Source organism: Conger conger, chromosome 16 (genome assembly GCF_963514075.1).
Source record: "Conger conger chromosome 16, fConCon1.1, whole genome shotgun sequence".
NCBI lineage: Eukaryota > Metazoa > Chordata > Actinopteri > Anguilliformes > Congridae > Conger > Conger conger.
Genome location: NC_083775.1, coordinates 26,002,123 through 26,029,188, shown reverse-complemented (window position 1 = coordinate 26,029,188; position 27,066 = coordinate 26,002,123). Strand labels below are relative to the sequence as shown.

At 42.0% G+C, this 27,066-nt stretch overlaps 1 protein-coding gene across 2 annotated transcripts; it reads left to right on the top strand.

Annotated features, from left to right (window-relative positions):
• The first annotated feature begins 154 nt into the window (after nucleotides 1-154).
• Nucleotides 155-27,066, top strand: tmem184a (transmembrane protein 184a). 2 transcript variants are annotated; one of them, XM_061224868.1, is made up of 10 exons: nucleotides 155-314; nucleotides 502-672; nucleotides 2,395-2,616; nucleotides 9,456-9,621; nucleotides 11,905-11,995; nucleotides 15,325-15,400; nucleotides 16,902-16,993; nucleotides 17,646-17,815; nucleotides 18,763-18,960; nucleotides 25,453-27,066. In XM_061224868.1, the coding sequence occupies exons 3-10, from the start codon at nucleotides 2,395-2,397 to the stop codon at nucleotides 25,680-25,682; spliced, it is 1,245 nt and encodes a 414-aa protein (XP_061080852.1). In that variant the 5' UTR covers nucleotides 155-314; nucleotides 502-672; the 3' UTR covers nucleotides 25,683-27,066. The 2 variants fall into 2 exon arrangements, with proteins under 2 accessions (XP_061080852.1, XP_061080851.1); XM_061224867.1 differs by having other exon boundaries at nucleotides 155-672.

Below are 27,066 nucleotides of genomic sequence, written 5' to 3'. Positions count from 1 at the left end.
ATTGATTCTAGATTGTCATATCACAATTGTACAGAAAGAATTGAAGCGGTGTGTATACTGTATTCATCTGAAAGTCAATTGTCACTTCAATCGTCACTCGTAATCTTCAGGTAGCCACTGTCACGTGACGAAGACCATAGGTAAGTCACGTGATGGGGGTTTCTAGTTGCTTGTTTTGCACCTGTTGCTGTATGATATTCGCGACCAAGTGAAAAGATACTTCGGAGTGAATTTATACACTTCTGTTTTTGCGATAGCCTGCCTGAATTAAAACGCTCTCTTAATTGATCATAAAAAGCTGATCTACCGTTGAGGTAAGCCTGCCCAGGTTACCGGCTGAACAAGGAAGCGTTGACACTGTCAACTCCACAGTGATAAGGAAGCCATACTTCCTATGGCACCTGTGTCACATTTAACGCATGCAGTTTAATCTGGTTAACTGAACAAATATGTAATTTTAGGGACAATATATCTCATCATATTTACTTATGTTTTGGTTAGGTGAGAGATCAACAAAGTTTGATTGGAAGTATCTAAATAGAAAGCAAATGTTTTTTTCCATTCGGATTGAGCGCACGGTAATAAAACAAAGGCGTCGCTGCAGTCGAGAAAGCTGAAGTGTCAACGAAAACATACGGAATTCAGATTGAAGTGTATTCGCTAAATTCGAAGGTAAGTTCACATTAGCCTATATGCTACTGTTTACTGTCCCAGTGGAGACTGCGATGTTTTTGTAGTTGAATTGAAATACACATACATTGTTGATGTGGTCACATCGTTATTGCGTTATTGTGTTTGGATATGTTAATTGTAGCTACTTGAATACGTGGCTTCAGGTTCTTTTCCTCGAAAATCACACCCTCTGCTTTACTTTAAGCAAAAACTATTTCCATTGCAAATTAAACTTTTTTTAAATTATTTTTTTTAAACCATGGACCTCCTCAATTGCAGCAAATACGTTCGTGGCTACAAAATACAAACTTTTTTCTATTTTGATTTTAAATGTAGGCACTTAGCCTATCTGCTCTGTTCACGGATAGGTAAAGTAGTTGAAGGAGGAACTCAGAACCAGGGCTGGCCCAATGAATTTGACTGTGGCTTTGCTAAAAAGTAACCTCTGTGTAAATAAGTAGGACATGAATCAGCATAGCTCCTCATTGTATGCTGTTGAACAGAGACCTTCATATGTCATATGAAATGTTCCACACAAGATTTCCTGTATCATACATGGGCCAACATGTCTCATAACTGAATATTTCATGGAGTTACACAGAATGCTGTTCATAATGAACAAGATAAATGTACACCATCTTATACACTAAACCTTCGTAATTTTAGCAGACTCTCTTCTCCAGACTGAATAACAGCGGATTCAATTTTTACATACATACTTTTGTTTCATACCATTCCCTGCAAACTCTAGAGACTGTTGTGAGTGAAAATCCAAAGAGATCAGCAGTTTCTGAGGTACTCAAACCACCCTGTCTGCCACCAACAATCATGCTACAGTCAAAATCACTGAGATCACTTTTTTCCCTATTCTGATGGTTGATGTGAGCATTAACTGAAGCTCTTCACCCGTATCTGCATGATTTTATGCATTGCACTGCTGCTAGAGAATTGGCTGAGTGGATAATTGTATGAATAAGTAGGTGTACAGGTCTTCCTAATAAAGTGAGTGTCTATTTATATATAGGCAATTTATATATTTATATATAGGCAATTCAGGTTAAATGCCTAGCCCAAAAGTACAATGACAGTACAGAAGCTTGGAAATCAATTCCACAACATTAGAGTAACAAAAGCATCTCCCTTGTCTATAATACACTTTCTTTCACAAGGCACTCAGCTATACTATCTGATGTACACCCCATCTGTCTAGCTTTGCCAGGTTTTTTTTCTCTGTACTTAGCTGTCCGATTTTTGCTTGGGTTTGCTGTGTGTGTAACGTGCAACAATCTCTGTTGTTGCAGCAGCTCCTGGAAGTGCATGATGGGTCAATGGAAAGAAAGTACAGCACAGTCATTAGTGCAATTTTTTTCAGGTTTAAAAATATAGCATTAATCACTGGGCGTTTAAATACCCAAGAGCTCTTTTTCTTAACACAGTAATGCGAGTATTAGATAATTAAATCATGGCCATCTCTTTGTTCATGTGCTGCAAGCACACGTCATATAAATGGTTTTCATGAAGCTCATTTACAAGCCTGAGGAAGGTGTGTGGTTTCATTTTCATTCATCAACAAATAACCAAAGGTGCCCTTTTCCCATTATGTCGTTTCGATATTTCTTTTTATATCCTTCGGTGAAATAAGGGTTATCTGAGCATTATTATATTACGCTTGGTGACCACGTTCACGCAATTTCTTCCTTAATATGATTTTATTCTTTTCAGATGAATATGTCATCAGAGGAGATCGCGTTGGTGCACTCCGAATTGGCTGAGGATTCGACAGGCCGACTGCAGTTATTCAACAGGAGCGCAGCGCAGAATATGACAGTGCTGCACTCAGGAAACAAAACCCTATTGGGAGACGAGCTCTTCTTAAACACCACGGCTGCACAGGCTCTGTCCGGCATCTTCGTCTGGTCCGCCCTCCTCATCACCTGCCACCAGGTTAGCCTCGCCGAGTCCAGTGCTCTTCGGGAACAAGTTTTCAGTGCCCATTTCCACAGATTTGACGTACATGTATACGGTTGTGTCGTCTTCTCCTTGTGCTGGGGTCTACTGTCTGAAGTGTAAAGATAACAGGCGTTTTCAAAAGCACCAGCGTGTCACGTGAATGTTTCAAAACGGAAACGGGACTGAACTGAACATATGACTTCAGAATGTTACAGCTAATGTAGAAAATGTCCAGAACGGACATGTTTGGACTACCTAACAGAATATTCTGTCACTTGAATAATTCTCTATGCCTACCTGTAGCTAACAGACTGGTGACATAGTATGATAATGGTTCTCATCCAGTCTTTGATAAGAAATTATGAACATATGAATTGGATACCGAAAGGGTTTGATGGACAGCATTTTCTTTGGGCCTTAACACAACCTACTTTTCAGATGACATTTCGTTTGTTGACGAGCTTCACATTGTGTTCATATCTGTGGGTGTGAATCATCTCTATATAGGAAATGTAGTCTGTCTTTAAGTAGGAAATGGTCTAGTCTGGAAATGGAGCAGAATGGGCCTTAACCAGCCCTGCAAGTAGCAGAGCTGCATTCTAGCCAACCTCTGCCATCCCAGGAGGGCGGAACGAAAAGCGACGGGAAAACTAAAAACCTTTAGAACCAGACCTGGGTCCGAACAGTATTTTGTTCTGGATTCAATACTTTTCTGCGCTCCGTTGATCTTGCCTGGTGCATTTGACCCTGCTACCAGGACCATTTACACTTTTAGGACCATTTCATTTCTCAGGTAAGCTTAGTCAAATGCAGAAATTTATGAAATCCTATCTGAACACAGGCGGGAACAGGAGGTGGGTAACGCGAGTGTTAACATTACAGTCCTCTCCGTGCTCCACCCGTGCCCCAGGCCGGCCACGCCCGACAGCTCACATTTTTATCCTGCACCCCCCCCCCTCTCGCGGCGGGAGAGATTTACCACACACTTCCCTCTGGAAGGCTCCACCGCGGTCGACACCCGCACATCAGGATTACTTTCCCAGGCCTCAGAGCATGTTTTTCACGCTTAGAGACAGCCCTCTCGCGTACCCTACCCTTTGTCAACCTGCACGTGGAGTTTGGACAGAAACCACCCCAGATTGGAACCTGCAAGTTTGTGCAGTTTTTGTTCGTGCCCACACCTTCATGGTTTGCTGTACAGAAGAGTCTTTTACTGCAACTATTGCCATAGCAGTCTCTCACTGAGGATCTTTATCAAATTGATAAAATCTAAAAGGCGTTCCCTGTTTGTTGAATTTCTATTAGATGCAACCAAAGTGTCCAAATACAAAGGTAGAAAGTGCCTTGTGACCATGAAAACCTACCTCTTTGTGTGAACTTTATGCTGTTTTTGTCTTACCCATGGTGATTACAGTTGGAAAAAATGCATTTCAAAATAGTCCACATGAGTGTCCGCATAGTTTTGCAAGACTTCGACACCACTGTCTTTGTTTTTGTTTTGCAAGAAGTGAGATCATTTTTGATGTTCCCTGTTGTTAAAAAAAAAAACTCCTTTGGCATACAATCATAAAAATTTGATTTTGGGTCAGGTGCAAAACAAGATAGCCTGCTGACATTTACTGCGGTTGCACCAATATTGCTGATCCGAGTTCTCCCACTCTCCCCCAAAACTGTTCCGTTGAAATTGGCTGGAACTCCATTACTAAGGCAGGTAAACAAAGCAAGAGCCAGCATAATAATGAGCCAGCAATAACCTTCAACGGAGGACATTTTCTGTCCGTCAAATTATTGCTTTTGCCTTTAGCACTTACCACAGATAATGAGGAAAGGAATTGCATACACTCCAGGCCATTGCGCGCAGTCTGAACGGACTTGCGGCCTGCAAATCGTTTTATTGTTTAATAAGAAGTTCAGCATCTATCCTGCAACTAACGGCGCTTGCACGATTGGGGGTTTTTGTTTGGGAAACGTCTTCCCAAACCGCGTCCTTTCGAGTAACCCTGTTTGCCGGATCAAAAGGCTGCCGTATTCCCATCGGACGCCCCCACATTCCGGATTTCAACGATACCAATTTGTTAGTCAGGATGATGGTGCTAATTCGTGCTAAGTAGCGTTAATGCTGATGATTATGCTAAACGGCTGTCCGGCTGTCTGCAGCTGCGGGGGTTAGATGAGGCAAGCGAATGCAAATCCTCTGGAGATTATGCAACCTTTCGAGCGGTTTGGCCTATTCTTTTGCATTCTCCTTTCCCCCTTGAAGACTGCAGGAGAATTACACTGATCTTGCATGTCAAGTCTGACAATTGAGGTAATTTAAGATCGCCTCAGCGACCATTTCCTTTCTAGCGTGACTTTAGACAGGACATAGAGGCCTCTGCCCCAGGCTGTGGAATCTGAGATGGTTTCTCCAAAAAACCATTTTTTTTCTTTGTTTAGACAGCGTACTAGTTAAAAGTTGGGTGACATCAGTGGTTCAGTGTAGAATAATGGTTTGGGAAACTGGGCTTGTAACACGAAAGTTGTAGACAGGGCTATGTATTCTCTGGGCTGGGACAATATATATTGGGAAACCCCCCCAGTATATTTTGTGAAATTACATTACATTACAGTCATTTAACAGACGCTCTTATCCAGATCGACGTACAATAAAGTGCGAATCAAACCCAGGAACAAGTGCATTGAGGACCCTTGAGGAAAGTACAGTTCTGAGTCCTAGAGTGATCACATAGATGTACTCTTCAAGGGTTCAAGTTATATCAACTTTCCAACTAGCGTACCTCGGTTGGCAGCTAGAATACCCCGAATACTCCAATAATTTGGGGTAATAATTTGACTTATTGAAAATGGCACATCCCATACACTGGGCACTCCTCAGGCCCAGGACAGAGTGTCCCAGTTGTCCCACCCTACCTGTGGCTCTGGTTGCAGGTTTGATTCCTGGGTAGGACTCTGCTGTTGTGCCCTTCAGCGGGTACTTAATCTGAATCTTGTCAGCGGATATCCTGCTGTATGAATGGACACAATGTAAAAAGTTGTGAAAGTTAATCTGGGTAAGCGTGTCTGTTACATGCCAGTACTGTAAAGTAAATGTAATGTAGTACTCCAGCCCTGGTCCTGGAGAGCTGCAGGGTTTGTGGTTTTCAACATTCCTCAGTGTTTATTTGATAAATTAAAGCAGATGAGCTTAAACTCACCTGGGGCCTGTTTCACAAAGCAGGTTTACTGAACTTGCTAGATAAATGCACTCAGATAAGTAAAACCCTGAACCCTCATAACACTGGTACATGGACTGAAGTAAGAAAAGCTGTTTTGGTGCAGTTGTCCAGCTAGCTCAGTCGTATGAAATACCCGCCTGGTTTCTTAGGACTGAATTAGTTCCTGGTTTTAAGGTAAAAATAGAGTTGACCAAACTGCATATGTGCCAGATAGGGGTTAAAGACCTTAACAGTCTGTGTACATATTTGACCACACTGCTATTACAAAAACAAGATTGAGGGGTGTGGTCCGTCAAAGTAAGATAAGTGATAGTCTCATCAGCTCATAGGGGCTAGCAAAATCAGATTCACACACCTTTCTGATTGGCATTGGTAAACCAAAAGATTTACTTCAACACCAATACCAGTTTTGTTACGATAACGTTACCAATTCGATTCCCCGGAAAATCATTGATAACCCAGAAGTACTTGTAAAATGAAACGTAAACTCGGCATATCTTCTCAAAGACACAAATTCATAAATAAAGTTATGATGTGAACACTTTGCACATGTTAAACCATCGAAAAACCTTAATCTACACTTGTCATGTCTCTACTGTATTGTATTACACCTACGGGGAAGAATTTGTTGCCTCCCTTATTAAAGCAAACTCTTCAGCATTTTGTTTGCAAACTGACGCTGTAATACATGTGTCAGGTTTGCCTTTATCATTGGCTTGGTAGGCAAATAACTGCCATGGGGTTGACATTAGTGGTATGTAAATATGCGTGCAGGCCAAAAGATTGAAATGTACAGCAATGTTATGCCATAAAAAGTGTACCTAAAAATAGATGCAATAAAATTCTCGCATTTTAATCTATTTTTCCATGCAGGCATTGCCTACCACTTATACTCACCCCTTTCACTTTGAGCGCCCTGCTCTTCAACAAGTTGTGGACGGTCAGTGAGATCAGCTACCTTTATAACTATTATCTTCCTCTGTGAGGATACGGACAAAGAGCTTAGTCTGATACTGAGCTACACAGCTTTCCACCAGCTTTCTATCACTCACAGCTCCGCGCAGACACTCACACTCACAGGCCACTAGGCACTATATGTCAGTGGGCCCTTTAATTCTTGAAGGCACAGTATTTATTTTCCAATGGATAGCGATCGTTTTGCAGCAATAGAAGTCAGTGTCAGGCACATTTTCATAGAGTATCACATTTTGCTAGATGTTAAAATGCTGGTATAGTACCATTTTAAAACTGTACTTTTAGTAGCATACTACACAGTCCTAATTGGACCCTCCTATCCGAGCACAAGAGCTTGGCTTGTCCCTGTCCTCTTCCAACCCAAGTGGGGTATCTTAGAATGGAGGCTTCAGTCTGTCATGGCCCATGCCAGACAGGTGCCCTATAGCAGTAACAGATGAAGGTTATTCTGCTTATTAGTTTAATAAATACACTCATGAACTACCGTCAGGAGGCTCGTTTGGAGTTAGTCCAGATGTGGAGTGGAGGTTTTACCCTCTGCTGTCTGAATGGTACCCTGGGAGTCAGGGGGACCCAGACCTTTCTGTCACACTGGGAAAAAAAACTGCCCTCGGCTTCCCTTTTCAAGATTACCAGATACATCACTGCGCCCCGTGGCGGAGCCGTAATGGCCGCTCGATCAGCCATTCGACCTGATCCAAATGGCACCGTGGGGAAAACCAGGGCCCCGGACACGCCGTCCGCCCTCAAAATGACCAGCATTGGAACGTACCGCCCGCTGCCTCCCAGTGTTAACGATACGAAAAATCAGTTTAAGGCTGAACAGTCAATTCCAGTTCCAGGTCTCCGCTCAGGAACCTTAATGTGAGGTTTATTTAGTCGTTTATTTAGTCTCAAAGCCATCATTTATGTGCAAGACAGCTTTGACCCCTCTCTCAGGTTATTGCTTGAATGTCCAATGAGCAAAACCTCAGTACTTGTATGCAATAGGGCCTGGACTTCTTCATAGCACTGTCGCCTCACAGCGAGTAGGTCCTTGGTTCGAATCCTAACCGGGAACATAATCTGTAGAGTTTGTCTGTGTGGGTTTCATCCCACAATCCAAAAGACTTGTAGTTTAGGCTACTGTTACATGGCGGTGGCATTAGCAGTGTGTGGCTGTAAATGAGCTTGTGTGCTTAGTAAACCTACCCTGTAAATAAAGGTTAAATTAAAAGAATCCATCAGCAAATCAGCAGTATTTTTTAAAACCAAAAATTTAGTGCAGTGTTAACTTTATTGAGCAGACAGTCTGTGAAATTCAGTTTGGCAACGTGTCGTTAAAAATAAATTGCCCCACCTCTGAAATCATTGTTTGCTGAACATTGTGTGCACTCGAATTTTGAAGCTCTGTTACCAATAACAACCAGCTGTCGCAGTGATATTGGTCCTCTCTTTAATTGACAGCATTGCGTCTGATCATCAATCAAATTCACCTTGTCCTTTATGGCTTTAGTACTGAAGAACATTCCCCTGGCTCCCTTAGTCAGCTGAACATACACGTTTTACTTTGCTGTACACATTCTACCCAATCTTCATTTCCCGTATTCCGTTTAATTTCTAGTTCCTTTCTGAATCACATCTTCTAGTCTCTTTTAAGCATGGCCACCCAACCCCTGTTCCTGGAATTCTACCTTTTTTTTTTTTTTTTTATGATTCTACTACATAACAGCTCAACAAGAGCTCTGAATGAGGTGTGCTTTGTTATGATTGGAGTGAAAATGTTAGATCTCCAGGAACAGGGTTGGGGCCCGAAAGGTTGCTTTAGTTTTCCCAGTTTTCCCAATTTTCCCAGCCGGTTTCTCTTCTATAGAAAGGACTCTGGATTACAGCTTGGACACCAGTCATGTCCAGATAACGTGATGGTCGGTGTGTACGTGTTATATTGAAAGTGACCTTTCTTCACACGCTAACCTTTGTCACTTTTTATTTGCTATACGTTGCTGCTTTTGGTTACGACAGAGCATTATACAACCGGGGCTGTTTCACGTAAAATGAAGCACATATACTTTACACTCTCAGAAGAAAGGGTTCAGGAAAGCTAATCTATGTCTCCATAGAGCAGTGGTCTCCAACCCTGGACCTGGTCTGCTGGTTTTCATTTTTACTCGCCACTTAATCAATTACAGCAGTTTATTACGCAGTTAACTCACCTCACCTAGTTACATGGGTCTCAACTGGGTTCTGATTTTAGGGTGAAAACAAAAACCAGCAGACCCTGTTGCTCTCCAGGACCAGGGTTGGCAACCACTGCCATAGAGGAACCCTATCTGGTTTAAGGCTTCTTTGTCTACGGTTCATTGTTGGTGCTTTCATACTCTTCACAACTACCGTAGTGGGTTCCATAAAGAACTAAAACAGTTCCCCTTTGGAGGCAAACCAAATAGCCTTTTTTTCTGAGAGTGTACTTAAAATAGTACATTATTTGCCATGTAGAAGCATTTAGCGAATGGAATGGAAAACAAAAGAGTAGCTTTCTCAGACAGAAATCAGGAGGGTCCAACCTGGGATCCTTAGTCAACCTTTTGAGTGGGGCCATTACACCTTTGATCCCTGCCTCACATCTTCTGAGTTTCCAAGTGTCGCCTCCTTATTCTCCCTCAGATCTACGTCCACCTGCGGTCCTACACGGTCCCAAACGAGCAGCGTTACATCATCAGGATCCTGTTCATCGTGCCCATCTACGCCTTTGACTCCTGGCTCAGCCTGCTCTTCATCAGCAACGATCAGTACTACGTGTACTTCGACTCCGTACGGGACTGCTACGAAGGTAAACCGGACCACCGGCCTAGCCCTGACGTCATTGCACTCTGGGTGAAGAAGGCATGCCCACCATTTTGTCCCCAACTCCTGAGTAACACATTTAAGCAAGGTTTACTTCACAAAATTCTCCCACAACGCTCATACAAAAAATATATACCGTTTGTATGCTGTACATATAGAAAATATACATTAATACATTGAATAGTGGATCTGAGTAAATGGATGCACTCCAAATCTGTTTTCGAATTTCTGCTAGTATATTGTCATACTCTATTCTCTCAACATTATGCAGATATATCCCATAGGCTGAAGCAGCAATAATCGACATGCTTCGCAAAACATTTCTGTATATCATTCAATGCATATCATAATATAGTGTACATTTAAAAGTATTTTTCACTAAGAATGTAGTATTATGCCTTTCACATTTATATATGTCCATTTAAAAGCTGAAAGTATGATCAAGACGGCCTTCTACTGTCACAAAATATTGCAAATAAAGAATGGAATGAATATTGTCAAAATTGTATTTCCATAAATATGCTTGTCGCATAGAAGCAAATCGTGACTGAATCCGAGAGATATTGACAGCATTGCGAATGAAGTAATTGCATTGAGAGCTGGGGAGAGGAAATGATATTTGTGGTTAAATTCGTGACTGGGCTTTGCAGTCGACCTGTTCTTTCGGTGGTAATATAGGACAAAGCGAGCGTGAACAGGTTTTGTTTGGATCACAGCAAACAAGCGGCTGGAAGAAACTGGCCCGACCTGTTCCGTAGTTCCCATCTGGTTCATGCGCATGATAAGGGAGACAACATTGTGCGTGGTGCCGCTGTACCGTGTTAGCAGACGCCTGGGTGTGGCTCCGACCTCTCTCTCCCACCTTTCTGGGTCTACAGCTCAGCCACTTTGTTACTATTATTAACGTGGACTGGGTTCAGTCAACACATTTATGCTAAAACGGCAGTTTAATTTCCCCGGTCATTGCGTGATTTTATAAGCAACACAAATTCACGGCAATCAAGGCAGATAATGCTTTCGCATTCGTATTATTGCATGCCTGGTCATAAATATTATAATTAGGCAATTTGTACTGCAGATTATTACTTCTGCTCATCTTTTGTTTAATTATTTAGATGTTCTATTAAGATGATGTAGCTCTGCGTTTCTTTCTCAGTTATACTCTGCCGTCGCAGTAATCGCATGCAGGCTGGTATGGAATGTCTTCAGTGTATGAGGTCAACCATACGGAGATGGATTAAGTACAATTTGAAATGGATAGTAATGGAATCGCGAAAATCCTGACACGTTATTTACGCGCACGGCCGTGGATAATTGTTGAGCAGCGTGACTGTCTCACCCTTTACATCTTTCAGAAGTGAATCTTACCAATGCAATAAGTTCAGCGGAACATTAAACCCAACGGTGAAGATATAGAGCGCAAGTTCCTCTGTGACGGAGCGCGAGATTGACAACTGGCAGATTTGCCTAAACCCACTTGAAATAGTAAAAAGGATTATAGGGGATTTTCAAACCGGAGAGAGATATGAACCTCGCCAGCTCTGTGCTTTGTACCAGACAATCTGATGGTCAGAAAGTATCAAGTGTGCAGCGCGTAGTCTTGCAAGATGCATATGGCTGTTCCAGATATGCGGCGGTTGGTTTTGCATTCGCATTTTCTTTCCACATTCCAGTGACAGATAAAAGCATGGCTATTTATCATTCATTATTCATTATCCTAACCCGCTTATCCTGAACAGGGTCGCTGGGGTGCTGGAGCCTATCCCAGCATACATTGGGCGAAAGGCAGGAATACACCCTGGACAGGTCGCCAGTCCATCGCAGGGCACACACACCATTCACACTCACACTCATACCTACGGACAATTTAGACTCTGGACTGTGGGAGGAAACCGGAGTACCCGAAGGAAATACACACAAACACGGGGAGAACATGCAAACTCCGCACAGAGAGGCCCCCGGCCAACAGGGATTCGAACCCAGGACCTCCTTGCTGTGAAGCGGCAGTGCTACCCACTGCACCATCCGTGCCGCCGCATGGCTATTTAGGCATGACATAATAGAAAGCCAATAGCTTTTAAAAAATAAATATTTTTGGAAAACCATTTACCATTGTAACCGAATACATGATGACTTATGTCAATATTCATTGCCCATGAACACCGTAAATGTCTCCCTTTAGGCCCGTTTTATTTTTCAACGAACCACCATTTTGAATGTAAAAACATGCCCTTATGTTGTAACTGTCTGTGTATTTCTTGTTTAACAGCATTCGTCATTTACAACTTCCTGAGCCTGTCCTTCGAATACCTCGGAGGAGAGAGCAACATCATGTCCGAAATCCGGGGCAAGCCCATTCAGTGAGTATCCCGTTCCACCATCGAACAATGGAAATGCACTGCATCTCCCTCAGGGCGACTCAACACCAACACCTCAGTTCTTCCTGACCTTTGTTCCCTTGTTTTGAAAGCCCATTCTTCCTCTATAAGGGAGTCTATTGTCATGACACACAGTGGGACCTGGTTTCTGAACCCTACGCTGGTAATTGTTTTGTAGGTGCAATGCGCGCATCTTTTTCTCACATCTAACGTGTTTAACCCTCAAGTGACCAACACCCCAGACATATACTTTTATTTATATTTTATTAATGGTAATCTATATGATCCTTGCAAAATTTCTTGACTTACAAGTGCATAGGTTCTTCCACAAGTCAAAGCATCACATCCATAACTAGGAAAATACATAGCTGTTCTAAACATATAGTCATCATAAGTGCAATTTTTTTTTTTTTTGGGGGGGGGGTTAGACAAGAGGGATGGGGATATAAGAAAGGGGGGCGGGGGAAATCAAGAGGGAGGACTAAGGTAGAGTTTGAAAAGGTGTGTTTTTAGTCTGCGTCGAAATAGGGGGAGGGATTCTGCTGTCCTGACAGTGGTAGGCAAGTCATTCCACCACTGTGGAACCAGCACGGTTCCTCATATATATTGACCTCACACATGATATGGCTTACTATTCCCCTACATGAAGTCAATGTGGGTGACATTAATGCTTATGTTATGCTAATGCTTAGTTTTTTATGCCAGTGAAATGACATTTAATAAAAAAAATTTTTTTTAAAGTTTTTTAATGGATTGGGGCTTCCTTTTCATCAGTTTGAAATTGGGGTCTGTTGGTCATTAGTAGCGAAATATGTTGTTCGCTTGAGGGTTAAGGGGCTATGCTCTTTGAATGATCTTTTCTATAGCATTAGCGGCAATTTGTTACGTTTCACATCTTTCTTCTGCATAGTAGGCTATAAAAAAAGCCTGCCAAAGTTACAAAATGGGAAATGGTATATTATTAATGTCTAATTATTTGTGTTGCCATTCTTTGGTCCTGAAAATGATCATTTAAAGCAATCAGCACACCTGTTTTTTGCGTTTTAATTGTTTTGATTTTTCAGGCCTAAAATCAGATCAGGCCTGAAGAACCCCAGTCCATGTTTTTGTTGAGCAGAACAGTGAGATTGTTTCACTCTAAATACTGATTTAGTAATGGCTTTTCCAGCAAATAACTGATTGGGTATCATTTATAAATAAGATTTACAAATTATTCAAGAATCTTAAGTACATTCTAAATGGTAAAAATAGTTAATAGAAATACTAATAGAAATGGTTTAAAAAAAAAAAAGAAGAACATATTATTCTCAGTTATCAACTATTTTCATTGTGCTTAAGAAGTACTGGCACAATATAAAAAACATAATTTATGATTGTGAATAAACACAAAAACACAAAAATAATATCTTAATATGCTTGGCTTTGGAAGCATAATGTCAGGGTACAAACTGTTTTGAAGTACTTGAAAGATATTTTCTTGCTTTAGACCACAAACCCCCTCAAGTCATATGCCTGTCATTGTAAAGCCAGCAGGTCTACATACATTAATTCCAGAAAGTGAACTATCCCTATAACACTTTGAATAGAGAGTGAACACTCCCCTTTGGTCCAATAAGGTGAAACCTCGGTTTTATGTCTCATCCCATTGGTAGAAATAGAGCCACTGCCTCACTACCTGCACAGTAGATCCTAGACAGTAGATGTCCTAGGTATGTGATCTGGGTGTTCCCGTGTCTTTTCACAACTCCTCATTAGTGGGAATATGCAAATTTCTCCTATTTAATTTTGTGTTTATTATTTAGCAAGACAGCCACACAATGCCAACGGACATGTTCTTTTTATGTTCCGCTTCAGAAAGCATCCTGAAAATTTCAGGGCTGCTCATTTCCTCTGCACGCCAATGAGAGGTCATTTTACATAAATTACTCCGTCAGGGAGATGGCTGGGTGCAGTCAATCAAGGAGGCTCATATCAAAAGTAGTTAATGACTAGTCCACTGTTGGACACAAACTGTGAGTGTCAGATGGATTGAACCGTAAACTGTCAAACTCGGCATGGGGTTTTCTATTTAATTCATTGGCAGCTTTCCAGTCCAGGGGAAACACGTGTCTGAATTTGTCTATCAATGATGCGGTCTGTAATCTCAAATACAGTGCAGTGCAGTCCGTATGTATTCGGACAGGGTATTGACATCCATATTGGGTGATGTGTGAAGGAATTACATCCCTTTTCATACATAGTTTATACCCCACCCCCATCCATTTTACGGGACCAAAATACTTTCAGTGTCTAGTAGGCTTTTGATTGCCTTTGGAGTCTGTTATTGGTGTTTGTCAACATGAGGCCCAATGACAAGGATGGTCAATGAAGCTATTATGAGGTTTCCAAAAACATATGGACTGCACTGTTTATTCTTTCTTCCATACACTCACTGAGCACTTTATTTGCACCTACTTATTCATGCAATTATCTAATCAGTCAATTGTGTGGCAGCAGTGCAATGCATATAATCATGCAGATACGGGTCAGGAGCTTCAGGTAATGTTCACATCAACCATCAGAATGGGGAAAAATGTGATCTAAGTGACTTTGACCATGGAATAATTGTTGGTGGCAGACAAATGGTGGTTTAAGCATCTCAGAAACTGAGACTGAGATTTTCATGCACAACAGTTTCTAGAGTTTGCAGAGAATGGTGCGTAAAACAAAAAACATCCAATAAGCAGCAGTTTGGCAGGCGGAAACACCTTGTTAATGAGAGCGGTCAGTGGAGAAGGGCAAATAACCACACATTACAACTGCGGTATGCAGAAGAGCATCTCTGGACACACAGCGCATCAAACATCTTAAGTGGATAGGCTATAGCAGCAGAAGTCTAATAGTCAAAATAAGTCTAATAAGTACCTAATAAAGTGCTCACTTTATTACTGTTACAAAACAGAAATGGGCCAGGGAAGGTCTGGTGGTCAAAACCTTCTTTTACTGATCAGTTAGAGGCTGAGTAAGTTCAAAAGAGCAGAAAGCCTTCTGGTTTTACACCAGGGATCATCAAATAATCGTCCTTCAGGGCCAACACCCTCCCTTTACCTGGGAGTCAGGTGTGAAGACCGTCTGGTTGATTAGTGGCACTGAGTGTTCTGTTAATTTCCCAGGAGAAAAGAAAACCAGGGCTGGATTTGGATTTGAGGGCCAGATTTGATGATGCCTGCTTTACAGGACCTGGGTTGAAGATTCCCTGGGTCTGAGCTGTAAAAAAAAAAAATGTGTTCATGAACATAACCTCACCAAATATTGCTTTCATTTTGTTTTAGGTCAAGCTGTCTGTATGGTACCTGCTGTTTGGCTGGCTGCAGCTACTCTATTGGCTTTCTGCGATTCTGTAAACAGGTTAGTCTCCAATATCTTAGTACCCAGAACTATTAGAGGACAGTTGATCTATTTTATTGGAAAGTATGAACAGACATAAGCCAGGGTTGTAAAGGGGTTCTTTATTTTTGGATAATTAATTCACATTCATTCCAATGAAAAAGATTTTTGACTGAAAGGGACAGCTGCTACAGTGATCTTTTGGCACAATAGCCTCTCGGTTGACCATTAAAAATAGAAAGCGAAGCCGTGTCGACGCACTACATGACATAACGCAGTCCCGCAGAGGTAAGCCGCTCCCTGGCTGCGTTAGGGTTTTATGGGGCCTCCCCACGTGACGAAAATAAAACATCGCACACCTCGAGAACATTGAGCTGTCAGGAAATGAATAGCTGATGGAAGCGGGTAGGCACAAACGCACAGCTCGGTGTGACACATGCACTGTTTTCAGAGAACAGCCGCGTGCGCCTTGGGGTAACCTATCTGTTCACATCAGTATAGTTCAGTTTATCCGTGGACTTTTGGGGCAAAGCAGCGTGATACGTACAGAAGAATAAATGCCACATGCTACTGTTGAGTTTTTCTCGGCAGGGTTAGATGAAGCTTGGAATGGTGGCACTTCCTTTGGTATTTATGTGAATGTACAGTACATACTCATTTGGCTTTTAACGAATGCTGTTTACATTTTATCCGCATTTCTTTTCTCTAATTTGATCAACGGGGACAGATATATTTAAATTGGGACATAATGCTAAAATTGATTTCTGACGATATGTTCATCTGTCCACGGATAATATGCATAAAAACATACCAGTCTTTTATAATCTAGACATCGGACTTCTGCCTGGGAAAAATCTGCTATGTGATGCATTTTGCATCACCAAGGCAACCTCACCCACTCGCAATGTGCCACATAGCGGAGCTGGGTGTGTTTCAGATGCACAACGTGGCAAAGCAGATAATTGCTGTAAAATTATTTTAAGCTAAAAAAAGATTAGGCGGGCTCAAGAATACAATACCAATTAATTCATGTGAAATTCCTTTAAGTTTGAAGCAGTTTGGACATTAGGAAGTTGTAGGAATTCTGTTCTGATTATTGCAGCCAACCAAAACAAACAAAATTGTATTTGTTTGCTTGTTTGTTTATATATGTACTTAAAATCACTTACTCACTTGTCCGCCAGCCGTTGCTAATATAGAAACAGCGGGGTAATCGAGCCATGGTGCATATATTCCAACAAATAATTATTGAACGGACCCCTGTTGTGAAGGAAAATGCATGAAGCTGGCCTTGCAGATGGCATACTTAAGGAATGTCTGCTAGAAAGTGTGGAGTATTTACTGGAGTATTTATTGGGATGAATGTTCAGTGAGTTTATCGTGATAAATTATATTGTGTCAGTTTAGACTGTAAAAGCAGTGTGCAGCTTCATTTGGGTTGCTGCATGCAATAGTTTTTTTGGAAAACGCTCCTGTCTGATGCTAATGCTAATGCTAATGCTTTTTCCTCCTCTGTGTCCAGGCCACTCTTCAGTTCTGTGTGGTTAAACCCCTCATGGCTGTCATCACCATCCTCTTACAGGCTTTTGGAAAGTACCACGATGGAGACTTTAAGTGAGGGTCCCATTTCACATTTTGATGAGCATGTGGCTACATTTCCGAGAAATTCAGAGTATGCGCTCAGTAAATAGGGAAAATTATTACAGGTTCTATGTCTAATTTTTGTACACTATGCAATGCAGATGTGGTTTGGCTAAAATAAGTATGGGCCTATGTTTGGCCTAATTTTCTGTGCTAGACTGTTAACTTCACAGACAAATTTCCACTTGTAAATTCACAATAGACCAGTGAAAATATAACAGTGTAATGTGGGGAAAAAGCCTGTTCATTTTTTATAAGTTGCCTGTGGCCATTAGAAGTGCACCAGGATGCATTATTGTAAATTCCCTTTAAAGGTTACTTTTGACATTGTATCATCTTTTTCTTTAAACTTAACAGTGCCTTTTTTTGGTCTGTTTCAACTGCATTATTGAAGTTGTTTAATCTTGTTATGTTGTTTTTGTTTTTGTTGATGCTGTGTTTGTTGTTGTTCTTGTTGATGTTTGTTGTTGTTTTTGTTGGTGTTTGTTGTTGTGTTTGTTGTTGTTGTTTTTGTTGATGTCGTGTTTTTTAGATTGATCCTGGGTGGGTGATGTATAAAAACATGACCGTTCGAGTGTATACTGTATGCGCTGAGGTCTGACCCTCCCGTCTCGTGTTCCACCAGTCCCACGGGCGGATACCTCTACATCACAATCGTCTACAACTTCTCCGTCAGCCTGTCCCTGTACGCACTCTTCCTCTTCTACTTCGCCACCAGCGACCTGCTGAGGCCCTTCGAACCCGTGCTCAAATTCCTCACCATCAAATCCGTCATCTTCCTCTCCTTCTGGCAAGGTGCGCTCATCTTCCTCACTACGAACCAGAGGAAGGCACACCCTCCAAAATACCAACCACCCTTTCTTCCTATTATTTTTATTCTTTGTGAGAACATTTTAGACCAGGGATCAAACTCAAATCCTGGAGGGCCGCTGTGCCGGTTCTTTGGTTTTTGTTGTATTCTTGTACTCAAGTGCTTAAATTAAGCATGTATGTCGATTGGCTAAAGACTTCTTGTTCCCAAGGCCTAAATAGGCAGCTGATTGGAAGGAAATCACAAAAACCAGTAGAGACAGTGGCACTCCAGGACTGGAGTTTGAGAGCACAGAGCTAAGTGATGTCTGTGGCATCATCAGTGGAAAAATCACTTGATTTTAGTAATTGCTACTTATCTTGTTTAACACGTTTTCTTTTAATTACTGTACTTGCTGTTATCTGTCATGAGCCAGCAGGTTTTATGTATTAAAATGTTTCTCATTGGGTTTCAATAATGTATCTCCTGTCAAACTAGGAAAATATAATTATAGTAAACATACACCATCAAGGTTTACAACGGGGTTCAACTTAGAGTATTTTTTGAGGTGTGGACCTGGAACGGTTAGAGGTTTCCCTCCACTACACGTCTGGTTACGTAAACTGTTTATTGTTCCTACATAAGTGTATACTTTATTATTCCTAGCATGTGTTTCCTAAAATGGTTATAGATAATAGATATAGATAGATAGAGAGAATCCTTTGTCATCAGATTAATCGATAAGGCCCGAGTCCGTATGTTTGTGGTATTCCTAGCACTTGAAGCTACTACTCCTCTAGGGTCTTTCAGCGTGCTTGTTCCTGGTTATGGGTATCCACTTTGTTGTACGTCACTCTGGATAAGAGTGTCTGCTAAATGGCCGTAGTGTAATGTAATGTAATATACAGTGAGTACGGAGCGGTGTTGAGTGCGTGGTTGTTTGGCCCCGCAGGCATGGTTCTGGCCATCCTGGAGCGCTGTGAGGTCATCCCGGAGGCCCTGGTCATCGACGGGCACGAGGTGGGGGCCGGCACGGTGGCGGCCGGGTGGCAGAACTTCATCACCTGCATCGAGATGTTCTTCGCCGCCATCGCCCTCAGATATGCCTTCACCTGCACGGTGTACCAGGAGAAGAAGGCAGAGACGCCAGGTACGCCCTTGTCCGCAGACGACTAACGGCCTGCCCTCACCAAGAACTAGAACGATAACTGTAAATGTTGTTCTAACTCAAGTGGACGGAGTCCACACCACAACTATAACGACAAGGACGGTGAAGAACGATATCGTTGGGATCACTTTCTGAGTGAACAATAAAATACTGACGGCTGATCAAAATCCTTTCGAGTACAGGGCGTTATGTTCAAAATGACAGATGACATAGCCGAGAGGCTATTTCCAGTTATCGTTCATCAGTGTGGATGCTCGCATTGTTATCGTCATCGTTATACGTAGCTATAGTTATAGTTCTTGGTGTGGACTTGCCTGAACACGAGTGGATAGTGTGTTCATCTGTGCTGTAGCAATCACTACTGGAAATTGAGGCCTACTCTTCAAAGGGTTAAGACACTGTTCTCATGTGTCGATGAACCCCAAGGCCTGGTACTGAATCCAGACCATGCCGGTTTGGGTTAATGGAGTAAATCGAGTAAATCCTTTCCACGTACAGGGCATGTAGATTACCTCAAGTTTGAACAAGTATTGAGGAAATTAATTTTAATGAATTATTTGCTGATGCGTTAAAAAAAGGAACAGAACACAGACAGTTTATGCATCGAATACATATTATGAATGGTAAGTACTTGTTGGAAAGTCCTCATATGACAGTTGAGGGGAGAAAACTGCCGAACAGCAAAAGCAAATTTGTGAACCAGTTACTGACATGAAAAAAGGACACTCGCATTCCGAACCGATGTAGCCCGTCCTTACAGAAACATTTCAATTTGAAGCCCCACTTTGAATGGCCTTTATCGGTGCAATGTTGGAAATTTATTTATTTATTTATTTATTTATTTATTTATTTATTTATTTATCTTTGACGGCTGAGAGGAGACAAAATCCCCTCTCATCTCGACCCAAAGACCCGATACAGTCTGTGAGGTCCGCGGCGATAACGCTACACTGCTTCCCAGAGGAAGCCGCCCCAGAAGAAAGTCACAGCAGGAGTCGCCCGGCACTCCCGCGGGGACCATGGAGAAGACCGGTCCAGGGCACCGTGCGGATAGATGAATAGGTTCTGGCTTTCTCCGCTTTTTTCCCCACTGGCACAGAACAAGAATACTAATCTAAACTAAAATCTGGTCTTCCGATATCAGCTTTTTATTTCGCATAAAAAGAAGAAAAAGCGAATGTCGGGGGTACAGAAACAACAGTAAATCCCGCCATTTGACAATATCAGTCGTTTCAACGCGTTCCTACTGAAATCTCACGGTGGCCGTGTACTTTCCGACAAAAAGGGAAAGAAAACAAAAACATGGAAAGAAAGAGACTCGTTAAGCACCGTCGGTGAGCGGAGAATATTCATCCCGGTCTCGTTTGCCCGCTCACCCCTTCTTCTTTCATGAGGATCAAAAGCAGTCTCTCCACAAAAACACACTTCAGCTTCGGTTCATGTTCAGGATGTTCCTGTATACTGGGCTCGCTTTGCCAACAAATTCAGTGCTGACAGCATAATTATGTTTGATACTGAAAGGAATTCAAAATATTGTACTAAAAAGGTTATTTTAATATTGTTTTTTATGTAAGCATGTTCACAGTAGTTCACAACTTGTTTATAGTCTTTCAGTAAGTTGAAACTTAAGTCCAAAGAATGTGCAAATATGCAAGTTGGAAAGTGAAATGAATTTTAAGTGTTATATAAGAGTCAAAACTGAATCAAAGACTGTCTTTATTCAGGCTGAGACACGTAGTGCAATCTGTAGCTGACTCAAGAGCCGTGTAGGAGTCGGGGTTTACCTGAATAAAGCGATACAAAATGGAGGACATCCTTTAAAGAAAAGCAGTGTGTTAATGACTGAAATCCACAGTGGAGCTAGGATTTGCCCAGTGGGCTTCCAGATGACTTAGTGCTTGAATGCAAATAGAATGACTCACAGATGCAATGCACAGGACATGTCCTTTATAGATCACGTGACCCGTTTCATAAATTCACCCCCGTTGCCTCGTGCTAATTTCCCCTGACTCTCGTAAAAAGAAGAAGAAAAAAAGCAGAGTAAATCAAAGATTCTGCGTTGTATGACGTACAGCGAGACCGTAGAGGAATAAAGACCTCATCGCTCCTCTGCTCTCTGAAAATCACTCCCTTTTATGCTGGGAAAAGAGGGAGTGAGAACGGGGTTATGACTCAGAAAACCTTTCCAGCCGAGGAGATGTCAAGGCCATACAATGTTAACGTTAGCTTTAGCCCCGTCTGCCATAGGTGCCCCCCGGCCATTCTTTTGAAGCCCAAAGAAGTGCGTAGATGCCCCCCCACTCACACACACACACACACACACACACACACACACACACTCACTCATTCCATAAGAAGAGTGGGCCCTAGGATAGAGCCTTAACCCAAAACAACGTTTCTATAGTTCTGCTCCTTGAGTCTTTGTTTAGTTGTCCGTCCTGTTTGCCAGAGCAGAGGGAATTATGATGGCGGATGGCGACTTTGCCGAGAGTATCGCGACGAGGTTGAGATGGACCATCTATTCCAGCCGGACTTCGTCTGCCGGTTCCCTCCCAGTATCCTACCCAAAGATGTTTGTCAATCAAAGGAACCTTCCCTAGCCCCTCTCGGGCTGAGAGGCACGAAACGTTGTGTTTCATTATGAAAACACGCTCACAGAGTAACACAGTAGAAAATAATTCAATGAAAATCGAATTGTAATTTGTTGTAATTTTGTCATTGTGCTCAAGCCAAGAGGATTCGATTATTCATCATGATTCACTGCAAAAAGCAAACAATAAATCAATCTCAGCATGTATTTTAGTCTTATATTCAGGCTTGCCTTTACTTTTTAAGACGCTTTCCGTTCGGCATGTCCAAGGTCGGCTGAGTTCGCCCTCTCTGCAGACCCCGTGGCTCGGCTCAGAGCTGGGCTCGACAGGCACGACCGCCACTGGCAAAACCCGCTGTTCCTGTCTCTCTGTCGAGGTTTCAAATAACGTCTCAATAAACGTGCCCCTTGCGGAGTCACACCTCGGCTAACATGCTAGTCCCCCGCTAATTTTAATATGCAGGCTACGATGAACATGCTACTGTGAGGACGACTGCTGTACATGTCATTGTCACATTCCGTTGTTTTCCCCCAGCCTGGTGGGGATTCCTTAAGTGTGACGGTGTGATATGTCAGACTTGTATGTGGATGCATTTTTGTGGAGGTTAAACCAACATATGTGTGAAACTAATCTACAAAGAAGTTACACGCAACCTCGCTGTACAGGCCCTGGCCCTCAAACGTGGTGTGAGACATCGCAGAGCTTGGCTGGAGTGTATAATGAGGTCACGGTTACTACTGGGAGCCAATTAAAACACAGCATTTTCAAGATGAGACGGATTCAGTTCAGAATTATGTGTTTGTGTTCTTGCAATGTATTGCACAGTATTGCACCCCAAATCCATGGTGAGCAATGAGGGAGTCTTCATGGCATTTATGGCTTCCCTCTGTCCTCAGGCAAGAGAACATTACTTGCATTTAAAACAAGCAATGAAACAAGCATTGAGTGAATAAAAATGATAAAGTAATCAATGTTTAAATGTATAGTAAAGTGTTTTGCGATTGCAAATTTATGCAAGTTATATTGTCTTTCTTAGTGAAACCATATATTAGCAACCTTTTGTTATCCATATCAGCTAGTGACTGGGTGTTGTACTCTCTAAATGCAGTGGCTAGGAAACCACACTTCCTTGCTTGAACAGAGAATCCAACAGGCTTGGGTGGTGCTGCTTTTTCAAAGGATTAACGAGCCACAGTCTAAATGGCTCAATGGGGGTTCAATAGTAATGTTTTTTACTGCCTTATGCGGAAGGCCCTCTTCCTTAATCACGCTAGATAAACTGCTCCTAACCAAATGTTTTTATTTTATTATATTATGCCCCAGTGCTCTGTGTGTAGGGGAGTAGATGGTAACAGTGTGGGTCCACCCTAGTGTAGAAGGCTTTATTTCAAGGGTAACTGGCTCAGTCCGTTGAGCTGAGTTATCGTGAGGTCTGTATATGGTTATAAAAGTCTTTACAATTTAAACAGATCTCTCGACTCAAGTTCGTGATAAGAAAGATTAGAAGTTTGAGCAAAATATAATAATCGCACATTAACAGTGTCTACAGGTTACAGGTATGTGCCATTTGCTCAGGAGCCTAATAAATTAAGCTTTAGCTAAGCATATTACTATGAATACTATTACTTCAAAGTAAAGTAGTGAGACCACAGGTGAGACGAAGCAAAGTGTTTTTTCTTGAATGAGAGGCATTTGTTGGCTTCAGTCCATCTATCTATCTGTTGTCCACACCTTTTGAAACATGTTTGCTGCTATTTCACTCTTGCTTCCTCTTTCTTTTTGTTCCCACATCAAAGGAGAAGAACTCTCTCTCACTCTAACATATCTTGTCTTCTTAATTTTGGCTCAGAATTTTCTCTCAAAAATGTGGCCTCCAAAAATTGGTCCACATCCATAGCTCTGTGAGTACTTCAAGCTAGTCTCACTTTTCCCTCATGACCTCAGAGAATCACCGATGCATTTGGATGGCACATATCAAACCATATAAAACCAAGTCTGGACCACACTAACCACACCTGCATTCATTTCTCACTGTTTCATCATCTAGATCAGGGGTGTCCAATCATGGGCCACGGAAGGCCAAGTGGATGCAGGTTTTCATTCCAGCCCATTACTTCTCCAGCTCATTTCACTAATTAGTTCCCTTCATTCAGGTTAAAGGTGTGTTTAGTGAAATCAGCAGGTCTAGTGCTTGATTGGAATAAAAAAAAACCTACATACTATTGGCTTTCCATGGTACGTGATTGGGCACTGCTGATCTAGATTCATTCATCAGTTCTCTTTCTTGCTGTGTGGTCTGAGCTTATTCCCTGAAGCTGAATATTCTATGGTGTGTGATTTGACCTTGCTTCCTCAAGCTGGATATTCTATGGTGTGTGATTTGACCTTGCTTCCTGAAGCTGAATATTCCATGGTGTGTGATTTGACATCGTTCCCTGAAGCTGCATATTCTATGGTGTGTGGTTCAACCTCATTTTTTAAAGCCGCTCTTTCAACCCAAGGCATTGTTGTAGTCGCGGTCTCGCTTCTTCTCAACAGTCGCTCTTGTCCTTCACGCTCACTTCATATTGCAGTTGCTCATGTTGCTCGGTCTCCTCTTCTCTCTCAAACCATTTCTGCAAACAATTACTTCTGCATGTCCCTGGTTCAAAGTCAGGCTTCCACTTCGTCCTGACACTTGTGTGATAACCGTTCAAAGTTTTTATTCAAAGAGGGAACACAAAGAGCAGAAATTCCCTCGGTGTAAGCACATTTTCTACCAGCGAGGGGGGGAAAGGTTTTGGGACTTCTTTGTCTTTGAGCCAAAAAACCTGACATTCTTCAATTTGAAAAATAAAAACCAAAAAAAAACAAAAGAAAGTGAATATTCATTTTCCCTACTGCTCCGCGGAGATAGCGCGGTTTACATCCGTGAGCGCGCTCTGGTGAAGCGGACCATAAAATGAGCTACACAGCTCACCGTCGGCTGCTCAGAGCGTTAGAGAACATTGAATCAGAACGCCGTTGAACAGCTTTCCGATTTTTTGGTAGAGAGTTGCCAAAAGGGCCTCCCGTTTGTTGTTCGAAATGTTTCATTGAGCACGGATGTCTTTCCCGGGGATTCCCCAGAGTTTGTTTAGCGGCCATTAACAGGGATGAAATATTAAGCCTGGCGTGTTACAGCGTGAGAGCGAGGGACACAGGGCGACTGATTTTTCATTAAGTCTGTCTGTCCTTTCCTAAGCATTCCCGCAAAGCTCCGTGTCCCTGTTAGTATTTAACATTGCCCCAGGCAGCACGGAGGGGCGAGCCACTCGATTATGAACAGGGGGGAAGGCGGTGAAATCAAAGCCCACACTGCCTCCTGCAGTCTCAGCACTGTTATACTGATGCATTGTTTTAGACACACAACAGATTTCTCTCCTAGAGAAATGGAATATATTTCAGCATATTGTCAATATGTGAACTCTTGGAAAATATATGAAGTGTGATTTAAAAAGACCTTGCAATAAGTGAAATTGGCAATAATCAATCTTTCTCCGTGTGTAAAAAAATAAATAAAATAAAAAAGTTACAGTATCTGAAAATATCTTTTTTCAATATATTGTGCAGCGGGGAGTGTATCTTACAATGCTCATAATGGTTATTTTATTTGGATATATTTCAGCATGTTCCATTTCCCTAAAGGCTAGCCTAGCAATGAGGTAAACAATACTGTGTCCCCTTCATATTATACACATAATATCGCTGAGGGTAATTGTTTATTGCAGTGATTCTCAAACTCGGTCCTGGGGTAACACCCTGGACGCTGGGTTTCGTGAAATTTCTGATTTTACTGTGCAAACAATAAACCAAGAATAAAGGATAAAGATGTCACTTTTTTTTAACATCTGTTTCCGTGTAGACAACAACGCCCCAATGCAGAGCATCTCCAGCGGACTGAAGGAGACGATAAACCCCAACGACATGGTTCAGGACGCCATACACAACTTCTCCCCCACCTACCAGCAGTACACGCAGCAGTCCACGCAGGAAGTGGCCCAGCCCGGCCAGAACGGCACCGTGGGGTTCGTAGGCGGCGGCGGCAAAAAGAACGACAAAATCATGCTCATCACCTCCGACGACGAGTTCTAAGGACGGCCGGGACGGTCTACGATCGAAGTCAGTTCTCAAGGGGACGCCTCTCGTCGGCACCTCCGTTCTGGAATTCGACCCGTTTTTTTTTATATCTATCTTGGGCCTTTATCAATCAACATCCTTTTCAGCCAACCGTCTTTTAGCATTCAGTCGCCACCAGTTTTTGAGTAAGGTCTGAAAAACGGAAACGTTAGCCTATATTCTTTTCTCAAGGGTAGGAACGCAGAGTGCAGTGTGGTCGGAGTTGTTGTTCGTCCTTCAGTTTTTTGCTTGTGATATCTGCTAATGGGGGTTAGCACCAAATGCCGGGGAGCTATGAACCGTTTGGCTATTACTATAGAAAGGATAAATCGGTCCTTCTTTCTCGTCAGTTTTTCCCTTCTGATATATTCCGAATCATGGCTGAAATTCAGGTAAATAAATACACAAGTAACAGAGACTGAGCCTTTGATGTTGGGAATCGGGAATACCTTTGGGGGTAAAAATATTACGACGGCACGTCTTTCAGGGACCCCCTGATGAACAGCTGTTCCCAAAGACCAGGCACTAAAAGTGAACATGATGGGGCCTGATGGCTGCCGTTGAGCTAAAACTTTCGCAGTTTTGTTTCTTCATAGTGTTGATTCCACATTTACATCCCCACACGATGTTGGAATTTATGTATTGTTTTACTGAAGTGTGTATTGTGGGGACATAGGGTGGTCTGAGAAACTTGCAAAGCATCAATATTCATAATTACACAACAGTATCAGTATATGGGTGAAGACCACAAGCTGAATCTCTCATAAAGACGTTAGATAGTTTTTATGACTATACTACTGAAAATATGTCATTAACGCTTTGTTGTGTATTGACTATAGTGCCCTTTCCTTGTTTAGCTGCTGTCCTGATTTCTAATTGGGAAAATAAACCTAGTTTGCGTTTTAGCTTTATTTACCTGATGATTTGGTCTATTAATTGGCAGTTTGAAAGACAATTATTGTTGTTGCGTTCTCACAGTGTTTCTTGTTTGTTAATTTGTCATTTCTTTACATCTCACTGGTTCATGGTTCAAGCACTAAGAATGTACTGTAAATTAATGTAAATATGAATTCACTTTCATTTAAACTAATGTAAAATATTGTATATAGGGGCTGCTCAGTGACTCATTCCAAATCAGCATATGCAGGACTGATAAGAAACTTTCACTTTACCTGTGTTTTTATACTAAATATATTTATGAGTTTTACTGTGTTGTGGATGAAACGCTCATCTATAAGTGAACAGATTCTCTTTTCTATCATTACGATTAACCATTTCGGCAATCTGTTATTTGTCTTAAGTTTCATTTTTCCGGACAAATTCTGATTTCAAATCCAAATAAAGATATTTGTTTCCTTAA